The sequence below is a fragment of the Crinia signifera genome, chromosome 12 (assembly GCF_055691185.1).
Source record: "Crinia signifera chromosome 12, ASM5569118v1, whole genome shotgun sequence".
In the NCBI taxonomy this organism is placed as follows: domain Eukaryota; kingdom Metazoa; phylum Chordata; class Amphibia; order Anura; family Myobatrachidae; genus Crinia; species Crinia signifera.
Genome location: NC_139228.1, coordinates 85,529,624 through 85,553,123, shown reverse-complemented (window position 1 = coordinate 85,553,123; position 23,500 = coordinate 85,529,624). Strand labels below are relative to the sequence as shown.

The window sequence follows — 23,500 nt, the reverse complement described above, 5'->3', positions numbered from 1 at the left end:
GCCGTTAATGTACTGCCCGCGATGCCCGCGATCACCGCGATTTTTTTACCCACGACGCCCGCGATGGAGATCGTGGGCGCCCAACTAAGTAAAGAGTACCGAAGGCAGTCCCATTGGGAGATGTTCCCTCCCTCCGGGACGCTTCTAAATGGGCTGCTGAGTGGCAGTCCATAAAAACCGGGTTCTGCGCATGTGCAGTATGAGGACAATACTGTGCATACGCCGGGCGCGGGACCGTGAATATGCATGCGCAATACCGAAGAAGCTGCTGCGCATGCGCTGGCCCCGCGGAGGGGACCGGGACCGCCGGCTGGGACAGGGACCGGGATTGGTGTTGACAGCAGGGGTGGGGACCACGGGCACAGCGGCAACAGTGGAAGGGGGGGCCCACATCGTGGCAGCCCCCTCATTCACAGAGGTAAGTGCTGGTTGTTACAATGTAAAAGCAGAGAAACTTTTTTTCTGTAGACCTGAAAGAATAACCCTTATATCGTTAACAATGTCGCTCCCACATGTCTTTAGCGATGTCCTCCTTAGTCACTTCTACTCTCCCCCCTGCTGTCCAGTTGTCACTCCTCACAGATGTATTCCCCTTAAGGCCCCCATACACTACAACAATTTTGCACAATTTCATTCGGTTACGTCCTTTCAGGACAATGGATCATTTGTAAAGCACCAAATTGTATGTGTTTTCCATCCGATCCAATGTGGGGTCCCGTGAGTGTCGCATAGGAGCCCCTAGATTGGTCGTACCGCACCACAGATTTAACGGAATCGGATGGAAAATGTAGTGCTTTTTGTGCATGCAATATATCGCAGGAAGTTTGACTGACGTGTCCAGTCCCCCTAACCCAACCCATCGGTATATTTGTATACCATAAGATATATCGCAGGAAGTTTGACTGACGTTTCCAGTCCCCCTAATCCAACCCATCGGTATAATTGTATACCATAAGATATATCGCAGGAAGTTTGACTGACGTTTCCAGTCCCCCTAATCCAACGCATCAGTATAATTGTATACCATAAGATATATCGCAGGAAGTTTGACTGACGTTTCCAGTCCCCCTAACCCAACCCATCGGTATAATTGTATACCATAAGATATATCGCAGGAAGTTTGACTGACGTTTCATTCCATAAGATATATCGCATGATATTTATCTTGATCAATCACACGAGATATATAATGACACCAAAGTACAAAATCGGAGGGAATCACTCCCGGGAAGGCCCAGGGGGAGATCAAGGGAAATCGCATCCGACTTCAGGGTTGGACATATCTTTGTCGTGTATGGGGCCCATAAGTCTCACCTTTTCTTTTAAAGAAATTAGCTTTTTCTGTCCAATTTCAATTCTCCTCTTCTGTTCTTTCATAATGTCTTCCTCAGCGAGTTTCCAAAACGCCATCTCCTTCGTCACTTCATCTTTCTGAATTTGAATCCTCATCCTGTCGGAACGCAGAATATATAACACCTAGCAAGCGCTCAAAGGCGCGGATGCAGAACAAGTACAACATTGTACGAGATTTGGCAAAGTACAAACACACGCAGATAAGCAGAACACACGCGTTTCACACACACACATACAGTCTAACCTTGCAGCCAGGTAAGGGGGACCACTGACATCACATCACCAGTAATGCCATTATAATGCTACAAAACAGCTTCCCTAGAACCACAGCATCTTATACACACTTTCCAACAAAAATCCAGGTCCGGCCCAGGTAACTGAACAGGGTTTTATGCCGTGTAACAGACTTGAACCCCCTTTCACACTGCAGACTGGTTTCGAATTAGCGGCCGGTTTTCTCTTTGCCAATGCCTGTGTGCCGGCTCTCCACAGGCTTAACCCTGGTCACTCGTTTACGACACTGGCAACAGGGTCATTCCCAGGTTCATCACTGGTAGCTACCAGGGTTGGATTCCCAAGTAACTGGATCCAGATTTTTTTCTCTATACGCCCTTTTACACCAAATGTTGACCTTCGTTATCCGGCAATAACGCAAGTTTACAGGTACTAGTGACCCAAAACCAAATCTGAACATGTATAGCAAACCTTTTTTGAGACTCATTGGCCAGATCTCCCTTGTATTCCTCCACGTGTGAAGACATCTGCTCTGTAGAGGTTCTGGGAACACACGGATACAGACATGGTAATTCACTGCAGGCCAAGTCACAAATAGGGCAGCACGGATGGTGTAGTGGTTAGCACAGAGTTCATGGGTCCGATTCCCACCTTGGCCCTGTGTGGAGTTTGTATATTCTCCCCGTGCTTTCTCAGGTTTCCTGTGGGTACTCTGGTTTTCTCCCACAATCCAAAGATATACTGGTGGGTTAGCATGAATGTCTGTGTGCGTGTACATGTGGTAGGGAATATTGATTGTAAGCTCCACTGGGGCAGGGACTGATGTGAATGTTCAACTATTCTCTGTACAGCGCCATGGAATATGTGTGCGCTATATAATAACCGGCAATAAATAATTGCACATACCTATTGATGTCTAACCACTTACCGCATACTTTCCAGCAGATTGTCAGCCTCCAGCTTCATTTGTTTCACCTCCATATTTATCTTTCCTAAAAGTTCCTGTTTCTCATCCAGGACAGCTCTGGATTTCTCAAGCCTTTTTGAAAAAATGTTAATATATTGAGTTCATTCCTAGACTTCATCCCTAAAGATCAGCACAGAGGGCCCTACACATTAGGCGATCCCTGCCGACCCTGAAAATGGTGGCAGCAGGGACACGACGGGGTGCTGACATTGGCAAGTGCTTACACACTTGCCAATGCTGGTGGGGAAGAGAGGGGGAGGGTCTGGGGGGTCAGCATAGCAATCGTTAATGAGGACCTCCCTCGCCTGAACGTGCCGGTTGAGGGAGGGGGTCATTACTGATGTGTGGTAGCCTGGCAGTAGCCACTACTTGCAGTATAAAGGGCACATGCCGAGTGGCATAGATGTCAAATCTGGTGTGTGAGCATCTGAGAACTCAATCATCGCACCAGACTATATACGTAATGTATTACATAAGAAGCACTTTGGGGCAGACTATAACTTATTACATGCTAGATAAGCATCCTACATGGGCTGGTGACCATTGTTATAAAATCACACATTTAGAAATCCAACTCTCCTCACCTCTCCCTCATCTCCTCTCCTCTCCTATCCCTCATCTCTCCTATCCCTATCTCCTCTCCTATCCCTCATCTCCTCACCTCTCCTTTATCTCCTCTCCTATCCCTCATCTCCTCACCTCTCCTATCCCTATCTCCTCACCTCATCTCCCTTCTCCTCACCTCTCCCTCATCTCCCCTTCATCTCCTCTCCTATCCCTCATCTCCTCACCTCTCCTATCCCTATCTCCTCTTCCATCCCTCAACTCCTCACCTCTTCCTCATCTCCCCTTCTCCCACCTCTCCCTCCATCTCCCTTCTCCTCACCTTACCGTCATCTCCCCTTCATCCTCCTCTCCCTCATCTCCTCACCTCTCCTATCCCTATCTCCTCTCCCTCATCTCCCCTTCTCCTCACCTCTCCCTCATCTCCCCTTCTCCTCACCTTACCGTCATCTCCCCTTCATCTCTCTCCCTCATCTCCTCACCCTCTCCTATCCCTATCTCCTCTCCCTCATCTCCCCTTCTCCTCACCTCTCCCTCATCTCCTCACCCTCATCTCCCCTTCTCCTCACCTCTCCCTCATCTCCCCTTCTCCTTACCTCTCCCTCATCTAATAATCCCTCATCTCCTCACCTCTCCTTCATCTCCTCTCCTATCCCTCATCTCCTCACCTCTCCTATCCCTATCTCCTCACCTCATCTCCCCTTCTCCTCACCTCTCCCTCATCTCCCCTTCATCTCCTCTCCTATCCTCATCTCCTCACCTCTCCTATCCCTATCTCCTCTTCCATCCCTCAACTCCTCACCTCTCCTCATCTCCCCTTCTCCTCACCTTACCGTCATCTCCCCTTCATCTCCTCTCCCTCATCTCCTCACCTCTCCTATCCCTATCTCCTCTCCCTCATCTCCCCTTCTCCTCACCTCTCCCTCATCTCCTCACCTCTCCCTCATCTCCCCTTCTCCTCACCTCTCCCTCATCTCCCCTTCTCCTTACCTCTCCCTCATCTAATAATCCCTCATCTCCTCTCCCCTCATCTCCCCTTCTCCTCACCTCTCCCTCATCTCCTCTTCTCCTCTCCCTCCTCTCCCCTTCTCCTCATCTCTCCCTCCTCTCCCCTTCTCCCTCATCTCCTCACCTCTCCCTCATCTCCTCACCTTCCCTCATCTCCCCTTCTCTTCACCTCTCCCTCATCTCCCCTTCTCCCACCTCTCCTCACCTCTCCCTCATCTCCCCTCTCCTCCTCACCTCACCGTCATCTCCCCTTCATCTCCTCTCCCTCATCTCCTCACCTCTCCTATCCCTATCTCCTCTCCCTCATCTCCCCTTCTCCTCACCTCTCCCTCATCTCCTCACCTCTCCCTCATCTCCCCTTCTCCTCACCTCTCCCTCATCTCCTCTTCTTCTCTCCCTCCTCTCCCCTTCACCTCATCTCTCCCTCCTCTCCCCTTCTCCCTCATCTCCTCACCTCATCTCCTCTCCTATCCCTCATCTCCCCTTCTCTTCACCTCTCCCTCATCTCCCCTTCTCCCACCTCTCCACACCTCTCCCTCATCTCCCCTTCTCCTCACATGCTTTCCATGATCTGCTCTATCCTAACTCCTTCTTGTTCTCCTATTGTATCATTGGTCTCCATTAATCAGCTCTTCCTCCTCCCTAATGGAGCATACACACAGGGTGATTTCAGGGTATTTTCTAAGCGATCTGACTACGCTTAGAAAATGCACCTACATTGCTCCGTGTAGGGGCGATAGCGATGTGCGGCCCTGCCCTGTGCGACGGGGTGCTGACAGTGGCAAGTGCTTACACACTTGCCAATGCTGGTGGGGAAGAGAGGGGGAGGGTCTGGGGGGGTCAGCATAGCAATCGTTAATGAGGACCTCCCTCGCCTGAACGTGCCGGTTGAGGGAGGGGGTCATTACTGATGTGTGGTAGCCTGGCAGTAGCCACTACTTGCAGTATAAAGGGCACATGCCGAGTGGCATAAGATTTCAAATCTGGTGTGTGAGCATCTGAGAACTCAATCATCGCACCAGACTATATACGTAATGTATTACATAAGAAGCACTTGGGGCAGACTATAACTTATTACATGCTAGATAAGCATCCTACATGGGCTGGTGACCATTGTTATAAAATCACACATTTAGAAATCCAACTCTCCTCACCTCTCCCTCATCTCCTCTCCTATCCCTCATCTCTCCTATCCCTATCTCCTCTCCTATCCCTCATCTCCTCACCTCTCCTTCATCTCCTCTCCTATCCCTCATCTCCTCACCTCTCCTATCCCTATCTCCTCACCTCATCTCCCCTTCTCCTCACCTCTTCCTCATCTCCCCTTCATCTCCTCTCCTATCCCTCATCTCCTCACCTCTCCTATCCCTATCTCCTCTTCCATCCCTCAACTCCTCACCTCTTCCTCATCTCCCCTTCTCCTCACCTCTCCCTCATCCCCCCTTCTCCTCACCTTACCGTCATCTCCCCTCATCTCCTCTCCCTCATCTCCTCACCTCTCCTATCCCTATCTCCTCTCCCTCATCTCCCCTTCTCCTCACCTCTCCCTCATCTCCTCACCTCTCCCTCATCTCCCCTTCTCCTCACCTCTCCCTCATCTCCCCTTCTCCTTACCTCTCCCTCATCTAATAATCCCTCATCTCCTCTCCCTCATCTCCCCTTCTCCTCACCTCTCCCTCATCTCCTCTTCTCCTCTCCCTCCTCTCCCCTTCTCCTCATCTCTCCCTCCTCTCCCCTTCTCCCTCATCTCCTCACCTCTCCCTCATCTCCTCACCTCTCCCTCATCTCCCCTTCTCTTCACCTCTCCCTCATCTCCCCTTCTCCCACCTCTCCTCACCTCTCCCTCATCTCCCCTTCTCCTCACCTCAACGTCATCTCCCCTTCATCTCCTCTCCCTCATCTCCTCACCTCTCCTATCCCTATCTCCTCTCCCTCATCTCCCCTTCTCCTCACCTCTCCCTCATCTCCTCACCTCTCCCTCATCTCCCCTTCTCCTCACCTCTCCCTCATCTCCTCTTCTTCTCTCCCTCCTCTCCCCTTCTCCTCATCTCTCCCTCCTCTCCCCTTCTCCCTCATCTCCTCACCTCATCTCCTCTCCTATCCCTCATCTCCCCTTCTCTTCACCTCTCCCTCATCTCCCCTTCTCCCACCTCTCCACACCTCTCCCTCATCTCCCCTTCTCCTCACATGCTTTCCATGATCTGCTCTATCCTAACTCCTTCTTGTTCTCCTATTGTATCATTGGTCTCCATTAATCAGCTCTTCCTCCTCCTAATGGAGCATACACACAGGGTGATTTCAGGGTATTTTCTAAGCGATCTGACTACGCTTAGAAAATGCACCTACATTGCTCCGTGTAGGGGCGATAGCGATGTGCGGCCCTGCCCTGTGCGACGGGGTGCTGACAGTGGCAAGTGCTTACACACTTGCCAATGCTGGTGGGGAAGAGAGGGGGAGGGTCTGGGGGGGTCAGCATAGCAATCGTTAATGAGGACCTCCCTCGCCTGAACGTGCCGGTTGAGGGAGGGGGTCATTACTGATGTGTGGTAGCCTGGCAGTAGCCACTACTTGCAGTATGAAGGGCACATGCCGAGTGGCATAAGATTTCAAATCTGGTGTGTGAGCATCTGAGAACTCAATCATCGCACCAGACTATATACGTAATGTATTACATAAGAAGCACTTTGGGGCAGACTATAACTTATTACATGCTAGATAAGCATCCTACATGGGCTGGTGACCATTGTTATAAAATCACACATTTAGAAATCCAACTCTCCTCACCTCTCCCTCATCTCCTCTCCTATCCCTCATCTCTCCTATCCCTATCTCCTCTCTATCCCTCATCTCCTCACCTCTCCTTCATCTCCTCTCCTATCCCTCATCTCCTCACCTCTCCTATCCCTATCTCCTCACCTCATCTCCCCTTCTCCTCACCTCTCCCTCATCTCCCCTTCATCTCCTCTCCTATCCCTCATCTCCTCACCTCTCCTATCCCTATCTCCTCTTCCATCCCTCAACTCCTCACCTCTTCCTCATCTCCCCTTCTCCTCACCTCTCCCTCATCTCCCCTTCTCCTCACCTTACCGTCATCTCCCCTTCATCTCCTCTCCCTCATCTCCTCACCTCTCCTATCCCTATCTCCTCTCCCTCATCTCCCCTTCTCCTCACCTCTCCCTCATCTCCTCACCTCTCCCTCATCTCCCCTTCTCCTCACCTCTCCCTCATCTCCCCTTCTCCTTACCTCTCCCTCATCTAATAATCCCTCATCTCCCCTTCTCCTCACCTCTCCCTCATCTCCTCTTCTCCTCTCCCTCCTCTCCCCTTCTCCTCATCTCTCCCTCCTCTCCCCTTCTCCCTCATCTCCTCACCTCTCCCTCATCTCCTCACCTCTCCCTCATCTCCCCTTCTCTTCACCTCTCCCTCATCTCCCCTTCTCCCACCTCTCCTCACCTCTCCCTCATCTCCCCTTCTCCTCACCTCAACGTCATCTCCCCTTCATCTCCTCTCCCTCATCTCCTCACCTCTCCTATCCCTATCTCCTCTCCCTCATCTCCCCTTCTCCTCACCTCTCCCTCATCTCCTCACCTCTCCCTCATCTCCCCTTCTCCTCACCTCTCCCTCATCTCCTCTTCTTCTCTCCCTCCTCTCCCCTTCTCCTCATCTCTCCCTCCTCTCCCCTTCTCCCTCATCTCCTCACCTCATCTCCTCTCCTATCCCTCATCTCCCCTTCTCTTCACCTCTCCCTCATCTCCCCTTCTCCCACCTCTCCACACCTCTCCCTCATCTCCCCTTCTCCTCACATGCTTTCCATGATCTGCTCTATCCTAACTCCTTCTTGTTCTCCTATTGTATCATTGGTCTCCATTAATCAGCTCTTCCTCCTCCCTAATGGAGCATACACACAGGGTGATTTCAGGGTATTTTCTAAGCGATCTGACTACGCTTAGAAAATGCACCTACATTGCTCCGTGTAGGGGCGATAGCGATGTGCGGCCCTGCCCTGTGCGACGGGGTGCTGACAGTGGCAAGTGCTTACACACTTGCCAATGCTGGTGGGGAAGAGAGGGGGAGGGTCTGGGGGGGTCAGCATAGCAATCGTTAATGAGGACCTCCCTCGCCTGAACGTGCCGGTTGAGGGAGGGGGTCATTACTGATGTGTGGTAGCCTGGCAGTAGCCACTACTTTCAGTATAAAGGGCACATGCCGAGTGGCATAAGATTTCAAATCTGGTGTGTGAGCATCTGAGAACTCAATCATCGCACCAGACTATATACGTAATGTATTACATAAGAAGCACTTTGGGGCAGACTATAACTTATTACATGCTAGATAAGCATCCTACATGGGCTGGTGACCATTGTTATAAAATCCAACTCCAGACCAGACTCCACTTCCTTTACCCCATCGCCTCACAACTCTCTCACATGCTGCAATTTCTTCCTTACTACTCCATTCTTCTACCATCTCCTCACCTCTCCCTCATCTCCCCTTCTCCTCACCTCTCCTTCTCCTCACCTCTCCCTCATCTCCCCACCTCTCCCACATCTCCTCTCCTATCCCTCATCTCCCCTTCTCCTCACCTCTCCCTCATCTCCTCACCTCTCCCTCATCTCCTCACCTCTCCCTCATCTCCTCACCTCTCCTTCTCCTCACCTCTCCCTCATCTTCTCACCTGTCCCTCATCTCCTCTTCCCTTCTCCTCACCTCTCCCCTTCTCCTCACCTCTCCCTCATCTCCCCTTCTCACCTCTCCCTCATCTCCTCACCTCCCTCCTCACCTCTCCTATCCCTCATCTCCTTAACTCTCCCTCATCTTCCCTTCTCCTCACCTCTCCCTCCTCTCCCCACCTCTCCCTCATCTCCTCACCTATCGCTCATCTCCTCTCCTATCCCTCATCTCCTCACCTCTCCCTCATCTCCTCTCCCTCATCTCCTCACCTCTCCCTCATCTCCTCACCTCTCCTATCCCTATCTCCTATCCTATCCCTCATCTCCTCACTTCTCCCTCATCTCCCCTTCTCCTCACCTCACCGTCATCTCCCCTTCATCTCCTCTCCCTCATCTCCTCAAATCTCCTATCCCTATCTCCTCTCATATCCCTCACCTCTCCCTCATCTCCTCACCTCTCCCTCATCTCCTCACCTCTCCCTCATCTCCCCTTCTCCTCACCTCTCCCTCATCTCCCCTTCCCTTCTCCTCATCTCCCCTTCTCCCTCATCTCCTCACCTCTCCCTCATCTCCTCTCCTATCCCTCATCTCCCCTTCTCCTCACCTCTCCCCCCTCTCCCTTTCTCCTCATCTCTCCCTCCTCACCTCTCCCTCATCTCCTTTCCTATCCCTCATCTCCCCTTCTCCTCACCTCTATCTCATCTCCCCTTCTCCCACCTCTCCACACCTCTCCCTCATCTCCCCTTCTCCTCACATGCTTTCCATGATCTGCTCTATCCTAACTCCTTCTTGTTCTCCTATTGTATCATTGGTTTCCATTAATCAGCTCTTCCTCCTCCCTAATGGAGCATACAGTACACACAGGGTGATTTCAGGGTATTTTCTAAGCGATCTGACTACGCTTAGAAAATGCACCTACATTGCTCCGTGTAGGGGCGATAGCGATGTGCGGCCCTGCCCTGTGTGACGGGGTGCTGACAGTGGCAAGTGCTTACACACTTGCCAATGCTGGTGGGGAAGAGAGGGGGAGGGTCTGGGGGGTCAGCATAGCAATCGTTAATGAGGACCTCCCTCGCCTGAACGTGCCGGTTGAGGGAGGGGGTCATTACTGATGTGTGGTAGCCTGGCAGTAGCCACTACTTGCAGTATAAAGGGCACATGCCGAGTGGCATAAGATTTCAAATCTGGTGTGTGAGCATCTGAGAACTCAATCATCGCACCAGACTATATACGTAATGTATTACATAAGAAGCACTTTGGGGCAGACTATAACTTATTACATGCTAGATAAGCATCCTACATGAGCTGGTGACCATTGTTATAAAATCACACATTTAGAAATCCAACTCTCCTCACCTCTCCCTCATCTCCTCTCCTATCCCTCATCTCTCCTATCCCTATCTCCTCTCCTATCCCTCATCTCCTCACCTCTCCTTCATCTCCTCTCCTATCCCTCATCTCCTCACCTCTCCTATCCCTATCTCCTCACCTCATCTCCCCTTCTCCTCACCTCTCCCTCATCTCCCCTTCATCTCCTCTCCTATCCCTCATCTCCTCACCTCTCCTATCCCTATCTCCTCTTCCATCCCTCAACTCCTCACCTCTTCCTCATCTCCCCTTCTCCTCACCTCTCCCTCATCTCCCCTTCTCCTCACCTTACCGTCATCTCCCCTTCATCTCCTCTCCCTCATCTCCTCACCTCTCCTATCCCTATCTCCTCTCCCTCATCTCCCCTTCTCCTCACCTCTCCCTCATCTCCTCACCTCTCCCTCATCTCCCCTTCTCCTCACCTCTCCCTCATCTCCCCTTCTCCTTACCTCTCCCTCATCTAATAATCCCTCATCTCCTCTCCCTCATCTCCCCTTCTCCTCACCTCTCCCTCATCTCCTCTTCTCCTCTCCCTCCTCTCCCCTTCTCCTCATCTCTCCCTCCTCTCCCCTTCTCCCTCATCTCCTCACCTCTCCCTCATCTCCTCACCTCTCCCTCATCTCCCCTTCTCTTCACCTCTCCCTCATCTCCCCTTCTCCCACCTCTCCTCACCTCTCCCTCATCTCCCCTTCTCCTCACCTCACCGTCATCTCCCCTTCATCTCCTCTCCCTCATCTCCTCACCTCTCCTATCCCTATCTCCTCTCCCTCATCTCCCCTTCTCCTCACCTCTCCCTCATCTCCTCACCTCTCCCTCATCTCCCCTTCTCCTCACCTCTCCCTCATCTCCTCTTCTTCTCTCCCTCCTCTCCCCTTCTCCTCATCTCTCCCTCCTCTCCCCTTCTCCCTCATCTCCTCACCTCATCTCCTCTCCTATCCCTCATCTCCCCTTCTCTTCACCTCTCCCTCATCTCCCCTTCTCCCACCTCTCCACACCTCTCCCTCATCTCCCCTTCTCCTCACATGCTTTCCATGATCTGCTCTATCCTAACTCCTTCTTGTTCTCCTATTGTATCATTGGTCTCCATTAATCAGCTCTTCCTCCTCCCTAATGGAGCATACACACAGGGTGATTTCAGGGTATTTTCTAAGCGATCTGACTACGCTTAGAAAATGCACCTACATTGCTCCGTGTAGGGGCGATAGCGATGTGCGGCCCTGCCCTGTGCGACGGCACTTGCCAATGCTGGTGGGGAAGAGAGGGGGAGGGTCTGGGGGGGTCAGCATAGCAATCGTTAATGAGGACCTCCCTCGCCTGAACGTGCCGGTTGAGGGAGGGGGTCATTACTGATGTGTGGTAGCCTGGCAGTAGCCACTACTTGCAGTATAAAGGGCACATGCCGAGTGGCATAAGATTTCAAATCTGGTGTGTGAGCATCTGAGAACTCAATCATCGCACCAGACTATATACGTAATGTATTACATAAGAAGCACTTTGGGGCAGACTATAACTTATTACATGCTAGATAAGCATCCTACATGGGCTGGTGACCATTGTTATAAAATCCAACTCCAGACCAGACTCCACTTCCTTTACCCCATCGCCTCACAACTCTCTCACATGCTGCAATTTCTTCCTTACTACTCCATTCTTCTACCATCTCCTCACCTCTCCCTCATCTCCCCTTCTCCTCACCTCTCCTTCTCCTCACCTCTCCCTCATCTCCCCACCTCTCCCACATCTCCTCTCCTATCCCTCATCTCCCCTTCTCCTCACCTCTCCCTCATCTCCTCACCTCTCCCTCATCTCCTCACCTCTCCCTCATCTCCTCACCTCTCCTTCTGACAGTGGCAAGTGCTTACACACTTGCCAATGCTGGTGGGGAAGAGAGGGGGAGGGTCTGGGGGGGTCAGCATAGCAATCGTTAATGAGGACCTCCCTCGCCTGAACGTGCCGGTTGAGGGAGGGGGTCATTACTGATGTGTGGTAGCCTGGCAGTAGCCACTACTTGCAGTATAAAGGGCACATGCCGAGTGGCATAAGATTTCAAATCTGGTGTGTGAGCATCTGAGAACTCAATCATCGCACCAGACTATATACGTAATGTATTACATAAGAAGCACTTTGGGGCAGACTATAACTTATTACATGCTAGATAAGCATCCTACATGGGCTGGTGACCATTGTTATAAAATCCAACTCCAGACCAGACTCCACTTCCTTTACCCCATCGCCTCACAACTCTCTCACATGCTGCAATTTCTTTCTTACTACTCCATTCTTCTACCATCTCCTCACCTCTCCCTCATCTCCCCTTCTCCTCACCTCTCCTTCTCCTCACCTCTCCCTCATCTCCCCACCTCTCCCACATCTCCTCTCCTATCCCTCATCTCCCCTTCTCCTCACCTCTCCCTCATCTCCTCACCTCTCCCTCATCTCCTCACCTCTCCTTCTCCTCACCTCTCCCTCATCTTCTCACCTGTCCCTCATCTCCTCTTCCCTTCTCCTCACCTCTCCCCTTCTCCTCACCTCTCCCTCATCTCCCCTTCTCACCTCTCCCTCATCTCCTCACCTCCCTCCTCACCTCTCCTATCCCTCATCTCCTTAACTCTCCCTCATCTTCCCTTCTCCTCACCTCTCCCTCCTCTCCCCACCTCTCCCTCATCTCCTCACCTATCGCTCATCTCCTCTCCTATCCCTCATCTCCTCACCTCTCCCTCATCTCCTCTCCCTCATCTCCTCACCTCTCCCTCATCTCCTCACCTCTCCTATCCCTATCTCCTATCCTATCCCTCATCTCCTCACTTCTCCCCTTCTCCTCACCTCACCGTCATCTCCCCTTCATCTCCTCTCCCTCATCTCCTCAAATCTCCTATCCCTATCTCCTCTCATATCCCTCACCTCTCCCTCATCTCCTCACCTCTCCCTCATCTCCTCACCTCTCCCTCATCTCCCCTTCTCCTCACCTCTCCCTCATCTCCCCTTCCCTTCTCCTCATCTCCCCTTCTCCCTCATCTCCTCACCTCTCCCTCATCTCCTCTCCTATCCCTCATCTCCCCTTCTCCTCACCTCTCCCCCCTCTCCCTTTCTCCTCATCTCTCCCTCCTCACCTCTCCCTCATCTCCTCTCCTATCCCTCATCTCCCCTTCTCCTCACCTCTATCTCATCTCCCCTTCTCCCACCTCTCCACACCTCTCCCTCATCTCCCCTTCTCCTCACATGCTTTCCATGATCTGCTCTATCCTAACTCCTTCTTGTTCTCCTATTGTATCATTGGTTTCCATTAATCAGCTCTTCCTCCTCCCTAATGGAGCATACAGTACACACAGGGTGATTTCAGGGTATTTTCTAAGCGATCTGACTACGCTTAGAAAATGCACCTACATTGCTCCGTGTAGGGGCGATATCGATGTGCGGCCCTGCGCGTTGCTATCGCCCGGTGATTAATTATCCAGCATGCTGTGTAAATCTAGTAAGATCGCTGGTCAAGGACATGTTCTCACCGGAGAGCACTGGCCCTTACAGATCGCTCAGCGGCACATCGCTAATACATCGGACACATCGCTGCGTGCTGAGCACATCTCCCTGTGTGTAGGCCAGTTAAGGCCTCACCTCATCACAACTCAATCACAGCCGTAGCAGGGGACGCGGTCCACTTATACGGTGTCCATGACGAATTATGCCGACATAGATCCCAAAAACATTTAAAAACCGCAAGTCCATGTTTTCCATGTTGACATATAGGGTGAGATTTAATAGGATGAGAGATTCAGAAAGTGAGAGATTTGGTGAGAAATCTCCAGGGTTTTTTTAAAGCGGCAATCATTTACCCTGCAAAACCAGTTTGGTTTTGCAGGGTATGTGAATGCCGCTTTAAAAAAAAAATAAAAAACTGGACCTTTCTTACCAAATCTCTCACGGTCTGAATCTCTCATCCTATTAAATCTCACCCAGCGTGTCAACATTTTCACTAAGTCAACCTAATGCATGTCAACCATTTACATGTTTCAACCTTTTGACTATCGACCAATCGTGGTCGACCGATTCCCTGTGAACCCTGTGACCCCTACCCAATGGCAGGACTGGTTCCCCCAGCAGCTGGTAGCTGGGCTGTGACTTACTGCGTTGCTGCATCTCGCTTTATGGCGTACTGTCTGTCTTCCTCCTCCGATGCTGCCTGGTATTCCTGCTCCAGGTCCTTGTGTGTCTTTGTCAGGGGCCCCTGCGACGCTCCAGCAGCATGTATGTCCTCATCTAACTGATGATAAAACAAGGATCTGTATTACAAGGGGCCAGCGTAAGCAGCAGCCCTATGGTTATTGCCCAGTGTCCCTACAGGCAGATGTATCTGTATTGTGCTGCTTGGAGCGCCCTCCCTTATCGGGTTGGTGCTTCGTCTTCGGCCTCAGCGGATCTAAGAAGATATGCAAATGCAGCAGGAGACATCTTTTGTAATGAGAGGTCTATCAGCGGGTTCTAATAACCGCCGCAGCATCGGCCAGACATCATGAACATCATTTACAGCATCGGACCTCTGAGCAACCCTTAGGTTGCTGAGATTGTCCGCTGCAACTAGGGTGCTCGCTGCGAAACCTTAACAAAATGGACCTGACCATCATTGCATTTTAACCACCACTCTCCGTACCTTCCCCAAACGGTCATTGGCTGTCAATCATCCTGCTTATAAATTCACACTGTGACCTCCGATGCCACATTAATCGCATGCGTAGCAGACAAAACTTTGACCGATTGAGAACGAATTGAAAACACCTCCGCCACTATATCAGACCTTGTGCTACCATCTCCGGTAATCATTTCTGGTGAATTGGGTTAAGAAGTGGCGTTTTGGCATATAAGGGACCCCACATCATCGCCACTCAAACTCAGTGGTGTTACTGGGAGCGTGACAAGAGGTAAGTTTGGAGTGAGAGATTATGCCGAGTCCAGTTCAGGATGCCATGCCTCAGTGCTGCAGAGTGTCTGGGTTCCAGGGTTCCTCACAGAATCACAAGTGAAATAATTAGCTCCACTCCACTGTGGATAATCTAACACGTGTCAGTGAGTAATGAGTACACCTGTGCACCTGCTAGGTGACCTGGGAAATGTGTCAGCAAGTAATGAGTGCACCTGCTAGGTGACCTGGGAAATGTGTCAGCGAGTAATGAGTGCACCTGTGCACCTGCTAGGTGACCTGAAAAACATAAGATGTTTGGGTTCCTGAGGGCAGAGTTTGGGCACCACTGATGTAGAGGGAGCTTTAGCAAAGTGTGGAGAGAAATAAAATGAAGAAAGAAAGTAATAACCAGTCAGCTCCTAACTGTAATTTTCCAAACACAGCCATATGACAGTTAGATGAGTATTGGTTAGTATATCTCTCCAAGCTTTGATAAATCTCCAAATAAAATGATAAGCTAAAAGCTCTCTCTGACCGCTCGCTATAATACTTCTGTCTAGAACATGGAAATGTCACTGCCATTTGGGAGCATCGATTGGTGACATTTCAGAGATGTTGTTTCATCTATTTTTATCTAAAAGATCTGGATGTCATGTAAACCCCTCCACGTCCTATCGGATCGCTGGGATCATCTATAGCGGTATAATGAAAGGTCGGCTCCGTCCGGTCTGGCTTTGATAAAGAGTCTTTGATATTTCCTCAGAAGGAAGACTCCGAAGCCAGGAACTCTGTGTGTTGTACACGGTCTACCCGACATCGCTAATACATGATATATCCCAGATTCACAGACACCAACCACTACAGTCTACATTTACTAAGGGCCTGATTCAGGCCTGCTCGCTAGCCTGTGTATATTCGCTGCTTAGCGAGCAGGTAAACGCCACCCTGCCAAACACATGCCCCCCGCCAAATGAATTCTCACGCTAGCATGTGAGCCGATGTGTACGCTTACACATCTGCACTCAAGTGGTCGCACAGAGGGGAAAAAATCATTCGATGTTTGCTTACCATCGAATGATTTTTCCACCTTCAGTATAGAAAGGAAGTCTATACTTACTTTTCATATAAACACTTTTCGCTGATTTGGGGGTGGGTACCGATGTCATGTGAAACACTGGGCAGGCCCACAAAATGCCCGTGCCTGTCACTCAGTCAGCAAGCGCCCCAGTGAATGTAGAAATGGGGGTGAGTGCTCGCGCTAAATACCTTCTGTGGCGAGGGGGCTGCTGGGCTGGAGTGGTCCAGACTCCTAAACGTTAAGTATAATCGCAGGTGGGTAGCCTAGCGCTCACCTCTTATGTGACACAATGGTGTATGTTGCAAGTATGAAATGAGAAAATGAAACGTAATGTTCCTTTAAGAGGTTTATTGTGCTATACAGAATAATAAAATATAAATATAAAGGTTATAAAGCAATGGAAGTCCGCCTAGCCAAACCAGAAGCTGCTGCACGATGGTAATTTTTGCAGCCTGGATGGTAGATGGGCTGGGATATTGCCGTATGGGTGGAGGGGGGTGATACCTCTGTGATAACGTCTCACAGAGTGAAAGGTGGGCGGGGGGTGGGAGGCAGTAGCAGAGCCGTATAGGCACACAAAGTACCGGATGATAAATGCACAATGGTGGGTACGGGCTAGCACTGATGGTATGGGGAATGTCTGGAAGTAACTGTGTACAGTCACAAAATAAATGTCCGGTGGAAGAAAAGACAGTCTGTGGGGGAGGTCAAGGTGAGAGGGTGAGTGTCGCCGGGGGCTGGCGTCCCTAACCACCCGGTGATACACTCAGCTCTTACCCGATACCTGGTGTTCCTTGGTATTCGGTCCCTCGCCGCAGGTCTGTCAGGGTTTCACCGGTGCGTGCTTGCGCAGCCGGCAGCAGTATCACACTGCTCAACGGTGTCTTCCGTCACTTCCGGGTTCAGCTGGGGAGCGTGCGCCCGGAGTGTCGGTGTCAGCCGGAGCTGTGTGAGCTCAACTCCTGTATGGAGGAGACTTAGAGATGGAATTGAAGATGATGTGTAGCTGTGTCCAACGCGTTTCGGCCGCCTTCGGCCTTTTTCAAGGATAACTATGTGCAATGGTGGAGTGGGCTAAATAGGGCGTTAGGTCCCGCCTCCAATGATTTGATAGGTGAAGTCTGTTGTCACACAGGTGCGTTGTGCTGACGTCGAGAGTGGGTGTGTCTCTGGCTCACTGCATAGGAGTAATGAACTGTCTTTGCACAGTATTCTATGTCATGCAGGGTGCATGCTGCTAATAGTTAATGGCTTGCAGTTAATAAACGTGCAGCTTTTATCCTAGGTGCCCATTATGAAAGTCAATGTTCAGGCCATTGGGTTGTAGGGTTTTTAAGGTAAAAATCCAGTACAACTCCCTTTTGTTTAGTACTTCTACATGATCCCCTCCCCTCCAGTTAATATTAGGTGACTCTATGGCTTGGAATATGAGTTCCTTTGGGTTGGATCCATGTAATTCAACAAAGTGTAATGAGACGCTGTGTTTCCTGTAGCCAATTTTTATATTTCGGATATGTTCATAAATCCTGTTTTTAAGGGGTCTGACCGTCCTCCCCACATATTCTAACCCACATGGGCATCTTAACAAATAGACAACCCCTTTGGTTTCACATGAGAGATGTTGTGTGAGTTTATATGTGTCTTTTGTGGTGCTAGAGGTCCAACTGTCAGTTCCTTTGGTAGTGATTTTTGTAAGGTTTTTGCAGCCAGCACATTTGCCACAAAAGAAGAATCCCTTTCTGTCAGTCAGTCTTGTTTGTATGAGTTCTTTAGGTTTAATATGATTTTTAACTAATTTTTGTCTAAGGTCCGGGGCTTTCCTAAAGATTAATCTAGGTTTGTCTGTCAGATGTGTCTGTAATTGATGGTCCTGTCTCAAAATGTGCCAGTGTTTTTGTAATATGTTTTTGAGTTGTCTGGAAGATTGATTATATTGTGTGATAAATGTGACTTCTTGTTGTTCTGTCTGTATTTTGGATGATTTGGTTGTGAGTGTCTCACTTCTGGTCCAAATTTTCTATTTCGGTGTACGCCTTGTCAACTATGTCATGGTTGTATTTTTTCTCTATGAATTGGTCCCTGAGTTGGTGTGCCTGTATCTCGAAGTCTTGTGTCTTGGAACAGTTCCGCTTAATACGGCGGAACTGTCCCTTGGGTATCCCATCCAACCAGGGCCTATGGTGTCCACTAGTGTACAGAATAAAACTGTTAACTGTCACAATCCTGCCAGAACTCAGTGTGTTTGTCCTGTCTTACCTGCCTGTCAGTCTTGTTTCTCAGCCTGCTGCAGCAAGACCTGAGTATTTGCTTGTAACGAGCACCTGGGTGATTCTGATTCAGCCATTAACTATGTGGTTACCACTTAAAAGGATTTATACAAGTTCCCTGTTGGCCTCATCCAGAGACTGTTCCAGGTGTGGCCATTCCCAATCACCCGGATGGCCAATCAGTGCTGCTCTGAGGGGTTATCCTCCCAGCCCTGCATAGACGCTTTGCTTTTGCATTGTTGTCAATAACTTGGAAGGAAGCTTCAGCTTGTGTTCCTGCTTAAGCTCTGTGGTATTCCAGTTACCCAGCATTTGTATCCTGCTTCCAAGCATTCCTACATCTGTGAGCTTCCAAGACCCTGCACCAGCATTCCTACACCTGTGTGCTTCCAAGACCCTGCTCCAGCATTCCTACACCTGTGTACTTCCAAGACCCTGCACCAGTGTTCCTACACCTGTGTGCCTTCAAGACCCTGCACCAGTGTTCACCTGTTCCTGCATTACAAGTACCTGCACCAGTGTTACCCTGTACCTATATCCAGTACCTGCTTCCTGTCCCTGCACCTGTGTTCCCGAGTCGCCTGCACCTGTGCTTCCAGTTACCTGCACCTGTGCTTCCAAGTTATCTGCACCTGTGTTCATCTGTGCCAGTGTTCATCCGTACCTGTGCTTCCGAGTTACCTGCACCTGTGCTTCCAGTTACCTGCACCTGTGCTTCCAAGTTATCTGCACCTGTGTTCATCTGTGCCAGTGTTCATCCATGCCTGTGCTTTCGAGTTACCTGCACCTGTGCTTCTGAGTTACCTGTGCTTCAGAGTTACCTGCACCTGTGCTTCCGAGTTACCTGCACCTGTGCTTCCGAGTTACCTGCACCTGTGCTTCCGAGTTACCTGCACCTGTGCTTCCGAGTTACCTGCACCTGTGCTTCCGAGTTACCTGCACCTGTGCTTCCGAGTTACCTGCACCTGTGCTTCCGAGTTACCTGCACCTGTGCTTCCGAGTTACCTGCACCTGTGCTTCCGAGTTACCTGCACCTGTGCTTCCGAGTTACCTGCACCTGTGCTTCCGAGTTTCCTGCACCTGTGCTTCCGAGTTTCCTGCACCTGTTCTTCCGAGTTACCTGCACCTGTTCTTCCGAGTTACCTGCACCTGTGCTTCCGAGTTACCTGCACCTGTGCTTCCGAGTTACCTGCACCTGTGCTTCCGAGTTACCTGCACCTGTGCTTCCGAGTTTCCTGCACCTGTGCTTCCGAGTTACCTGCACCTGTGACCACTTGCACCCGCACGCTCCAGCATCTGCACCTGTGTCCACCTGTCTCTGCGTGCCTCAGTACCTGCACCAGCAACCACCTTCACCACTGCCTACAGTGCTTCCGGCACCTGCTCTCCAGTGGTCCAACTCCGTGCTTCCGGCACCTGCTCTCCAGTGGTCCAACTCCGTGCTTCCGGCACCTGCACTCTAGTGGCCCTACTCTGTGCTTTCCAGCTCCTGTGCTCCCGTGCCTCTACTACGTGCCTCCTAGTAACTTGTCAGTTCCCAGCTTTCCAAAGACTTTTACAGACTTTCAAATGTCCCCTGTACCAGTTCATTATATGCAATAAACATTACCCATTTGTATCCACTTGCCTCCGTCCTGTTTCCATTGGGTTGTCAGCTAGCCACCAAGGTCACTCCCGGGTCCCAAATCCCCAGTCGTGACAGTATGCAAAAGCCCCTGGACTTGGCTAGTGACTTTAAAGTGGCTATGCAAAATCTGACAGCAATACCAATGGGAACCTACCACCACTCACTTATCCAGCTGCAAGAACTTTTGGCAAAATTTTTTCCCATAATAACTACGTTACTCAGTGACACTCCTGAGGTTGTGAAGCCCATCAGCTACAGCTCCAAAGTGAAAGAAGTCTCAGTGGAAGTGCCTGTGAAATCTGAAAGGCCTCCCAACCCTCAGAGCGAAATTTCTGTCAAGCGGAGGTCCCAGCTTTCAGAATCTGAACGCCAAAGACGCAGGTCTCTCCATTTATGTTTCTACTGTGGTAATCCAGACCACTTCATTGAGAATTGTTCACTCCGCAAGCCCAAGAACAAAGTGATTCTGACCACATCCAGTCTCCAGCCCCAAGTGGGGGTCCGCAGTCTCCAGCCCCAAGTGGGGGTCCGCAGTCTCCAGCCCCAAGTGGGGGTCCGCAGTCTCCAGCCCCAAGTGGGGGTCCGCAGTCTCCAGCCCCAAGTGGGGGTCCGCAGTCTCCAGCCCCAAGTGGGGGTCCGCAGTCTCCAGCCCCAAGTGGGGGTCCGCAGTCTCCAGCCCCAAGTGGGGGTCCGCAGTCTCCAGCCCCAAGTGGGGGTCCGCAGTCTCCAGCCCCAAGTGGGGGTCCGCAGTCTCCAGCCCCAAGTGGGGGTCCGCAGTCTCCAGCCCCAAGTGGGGGTCCGCAGTCTTGTGTCCACTCCGGTTCCAGCCGGTTCAAGTACCTCCATTGATGATCCGGTTCCAGCCGTCAGTCAGGAGGCTCATTCGGTTCCAACCGATTCCGACACCTCTGGACCTCATCCGGTCCCATCCGTCAGTCCAGAGTCCACTCCGGTCCCAGCCGGTTCAAGTACCTCCATTGATGATCCGGTTCCAGCCGTCAGTCAGGAGGCTCATTCGGTTCCAGTCGATTCCGACACCTCTGGACCTCATCCGGTCCCATCCGTCAGTCCAGAGTCCACTCCGGTCCCAGCCGGTTCAAGTACCTCCAATGATGATCCGGTTCCAGCCGTCAGTCAGGAGGCTCATTCGGTTCCAGCCGATTCCGACACCTCTGGTTCTCATCCGGTCTTAACCGTCAGTCCAGAGTCCATGCCGGTCCCAGCCGGTTCAAGTATATTCAGGGATCATCCGTTGCCATCCATCAATCCTGAGTCCATGCCGGTCCCAGCCGGTTTAAGCATCTTCAATGATCATCCGGTCCCATCCGTCAATCCAGAGTCCCTGCCGGTCCTAGCTGGTTCAAGTACAATCGGATGTCCTCCGGTTCCAGCTGGTCCAAGTTTGTCTCCTTCCACGTCTGTACTATCCTTCAGCCCAGAGACTCTATACTTTAACACAGATTTAGCTCAGTCCTCCAAGATGGAACTCTCCGAACAAGATCAAGCTCTTCTTGACCAATATATCAAAAATTTTCGGGCTGGTTCACAGTCGTCACCGAAGACTCAGTCCATAGATATGGAACTAAATTATATGGCTCTGTCTCCTTCCAAAGATTCCTTCGAGTTTTCTGCTGAATATCCCACATCTTCAAGGTCTGTACCCATGAGCTTAAGAGTTGGCTGTGTTTCTCGGTCTCATCCTCAAGTGGAACCTTCTACGGTACCTTGCCCCAACAAGTCTTCAGAAACCTCCAGTCAGAGCAAGGCAGTCTTAACTCTAGACATGGATTCTTATTCCGAGTATGATGAGGATTATGACTCTACCCCTTTCCTTGAAAATCCGGTTTCACCTTGCCCTGTCTTACCTCTGAGAAAAATTCAGTTAGATGCTAAAGATGGCTATCCGAAAGCCCCTGGATATCGAACAAGATTTAATTTGAGTCTTAGTGGTGCCTTAGCCTCAAGGGCCCGATCTTCTCGTCTCTCAGTTCCAGTCAAAAATACTTCAGTTATCCCTGATGAATTTGATTATACGTCTTTCTCCAGTGGTCCTCTTCGTCCAAGTCAAGTGTTCCTTCCGGACGGAAGTCATCCTCATTATCGTGTCCAATGGAACGGGAATTCCGTTTACGTCGACGATGGATGGTCCACCTGTTCTGATGATGAGGCAGAATTGTGACTTTTCTTCAAAGTTCCTGAAGTGTCCGGTGGCCACCCGTAAAGGGGGGGTACTGTCACAATCCTGCCAGAACTCAGTGTGTTTGTCCTGTCTTACCTGCCTGTCAGTCTTGTTTCTCAGCCTGCTGCAGCAAGACCTGAGTATTTGCTTGTAACGAGCACCTGGGTGATTCTGATTCAGCCATTAACTATGTGGTTACCACTTAAAAGGATTTATACAAGTTCCCTGTTGGCCTCATCCAGAGACTGTTCCAGGTGTGGCCATTCCCAATCACCCGGATGGCCAATCAGTGCTGCTCTGAGGGGTTATCCTCCCAGCCCTGCATAGACGCTTTGCTTTTGCATTGTTGTCAATAACTTGGAAGGAAGCTTCAGCTTGTGTTCCTGCTTAAGCTCTGTGGTATTCCAGTTACCCAGCATTTGTATCCTGCTTCCAAGCATTCCTACATCTGTGAGCTTCCAAGACCCTGCACCAGCATTCCTACACCTGTGTGCTTCCAAGACCCTGCTCCAGCATTCCTACACCTGTGTACTTCCAAGACCCTGCACCAGTGTTCCTACACCTGTGTGCCTTCAAGACCCTGCACCAGTGTTCACCTGTTCCTGCATTACAAGTACCTGCACCAGTGTTACCCTGTACCTATATCCAGTACCTGCTTCCTGTCCCTGCACCTGTGTTCCCGAGTCGCCTGCACCTGTGCTTCCAGTTACCTGCACCTGTGCTTCCAAGTTATCTGCACCTGTGTTCATCTGTGCCAGTGTTCATCCGTACCTGTGCTTCCGAGTTACCTGCACCTGTGCTTCCAGTTACCTGCACCTGTGCTTCCAAGTTATCTGCACCTGTGTTCATCTGTGCCAGTGTTCATCCATGCCTGTGCTTTCGAGTTACCTGCACCTGTGCTTCTGAGTTACCTGTGCTTCAGAGTTACCTGCACCTGTGCTTCCGAGTTACCTGCACCTGTGCTTCCGAGTTACCTGCACCTGTGCTTCCGAGTTACCTGCACCTGTGCTTCCGAGTTACCTGCACCTGTGCTTCCGAGTTACCTGCACCTGTGCTTCCGAGTTACCTGCACCTGTGCTTCCGAGTTACCTGCACCTGTGCTTCCGAGTTTCCTGCACCTGTGCTTCCGAGTTTCCTGCACCTGTTCTTCCGAGTTACCTGCACCTGTGCTTCCGAGTTACCTGCACCTGTGCTTCCGAGTTACCTGCACCTGTGCTTCCGAGTTACCTGCACCTGTGCTTCCGAGTTACCTGCACCTGTGCTTCCGAGTTTCCTGCACCTGTGCTTCCGA

The 23,500-nt window shown here is 50.9% G+C and overlaps 1 protein-coding gene across 1 annotated transcript in view; it reads right to left on the bottom strand.

Moving 5' to 3' along the window:
* CCDC175 (coiled-coil domain containing 175) overlaps positions 1-23,500 on the bottom strand; it is a 78,107-nt gene that overhangs the window by 30,396 nt on the left and 24,211 nt on the right. The window contains exons 9-12 of the mRNA XM_083167187.1: positions 14,286-14,422; positions 2,516-2,626; positions 2,059-2,130; positions 1,315-1,450 (exon numbers count right to left, since the gene is read on the bottom strand). Coding sequence (XP_083023313.1) covers positions 1,315-1,450; positions 2,059-2,130; positions 2,516-2,626; positions 14,286-14,422 — 456 coding nt within the window. The remainder of the gene's footprint in view (positions 1-1,314; positions 1,451-2,058; positions 2,131-2,515; positions 2,627-14,285; positions 14,423-23,500) is intronic.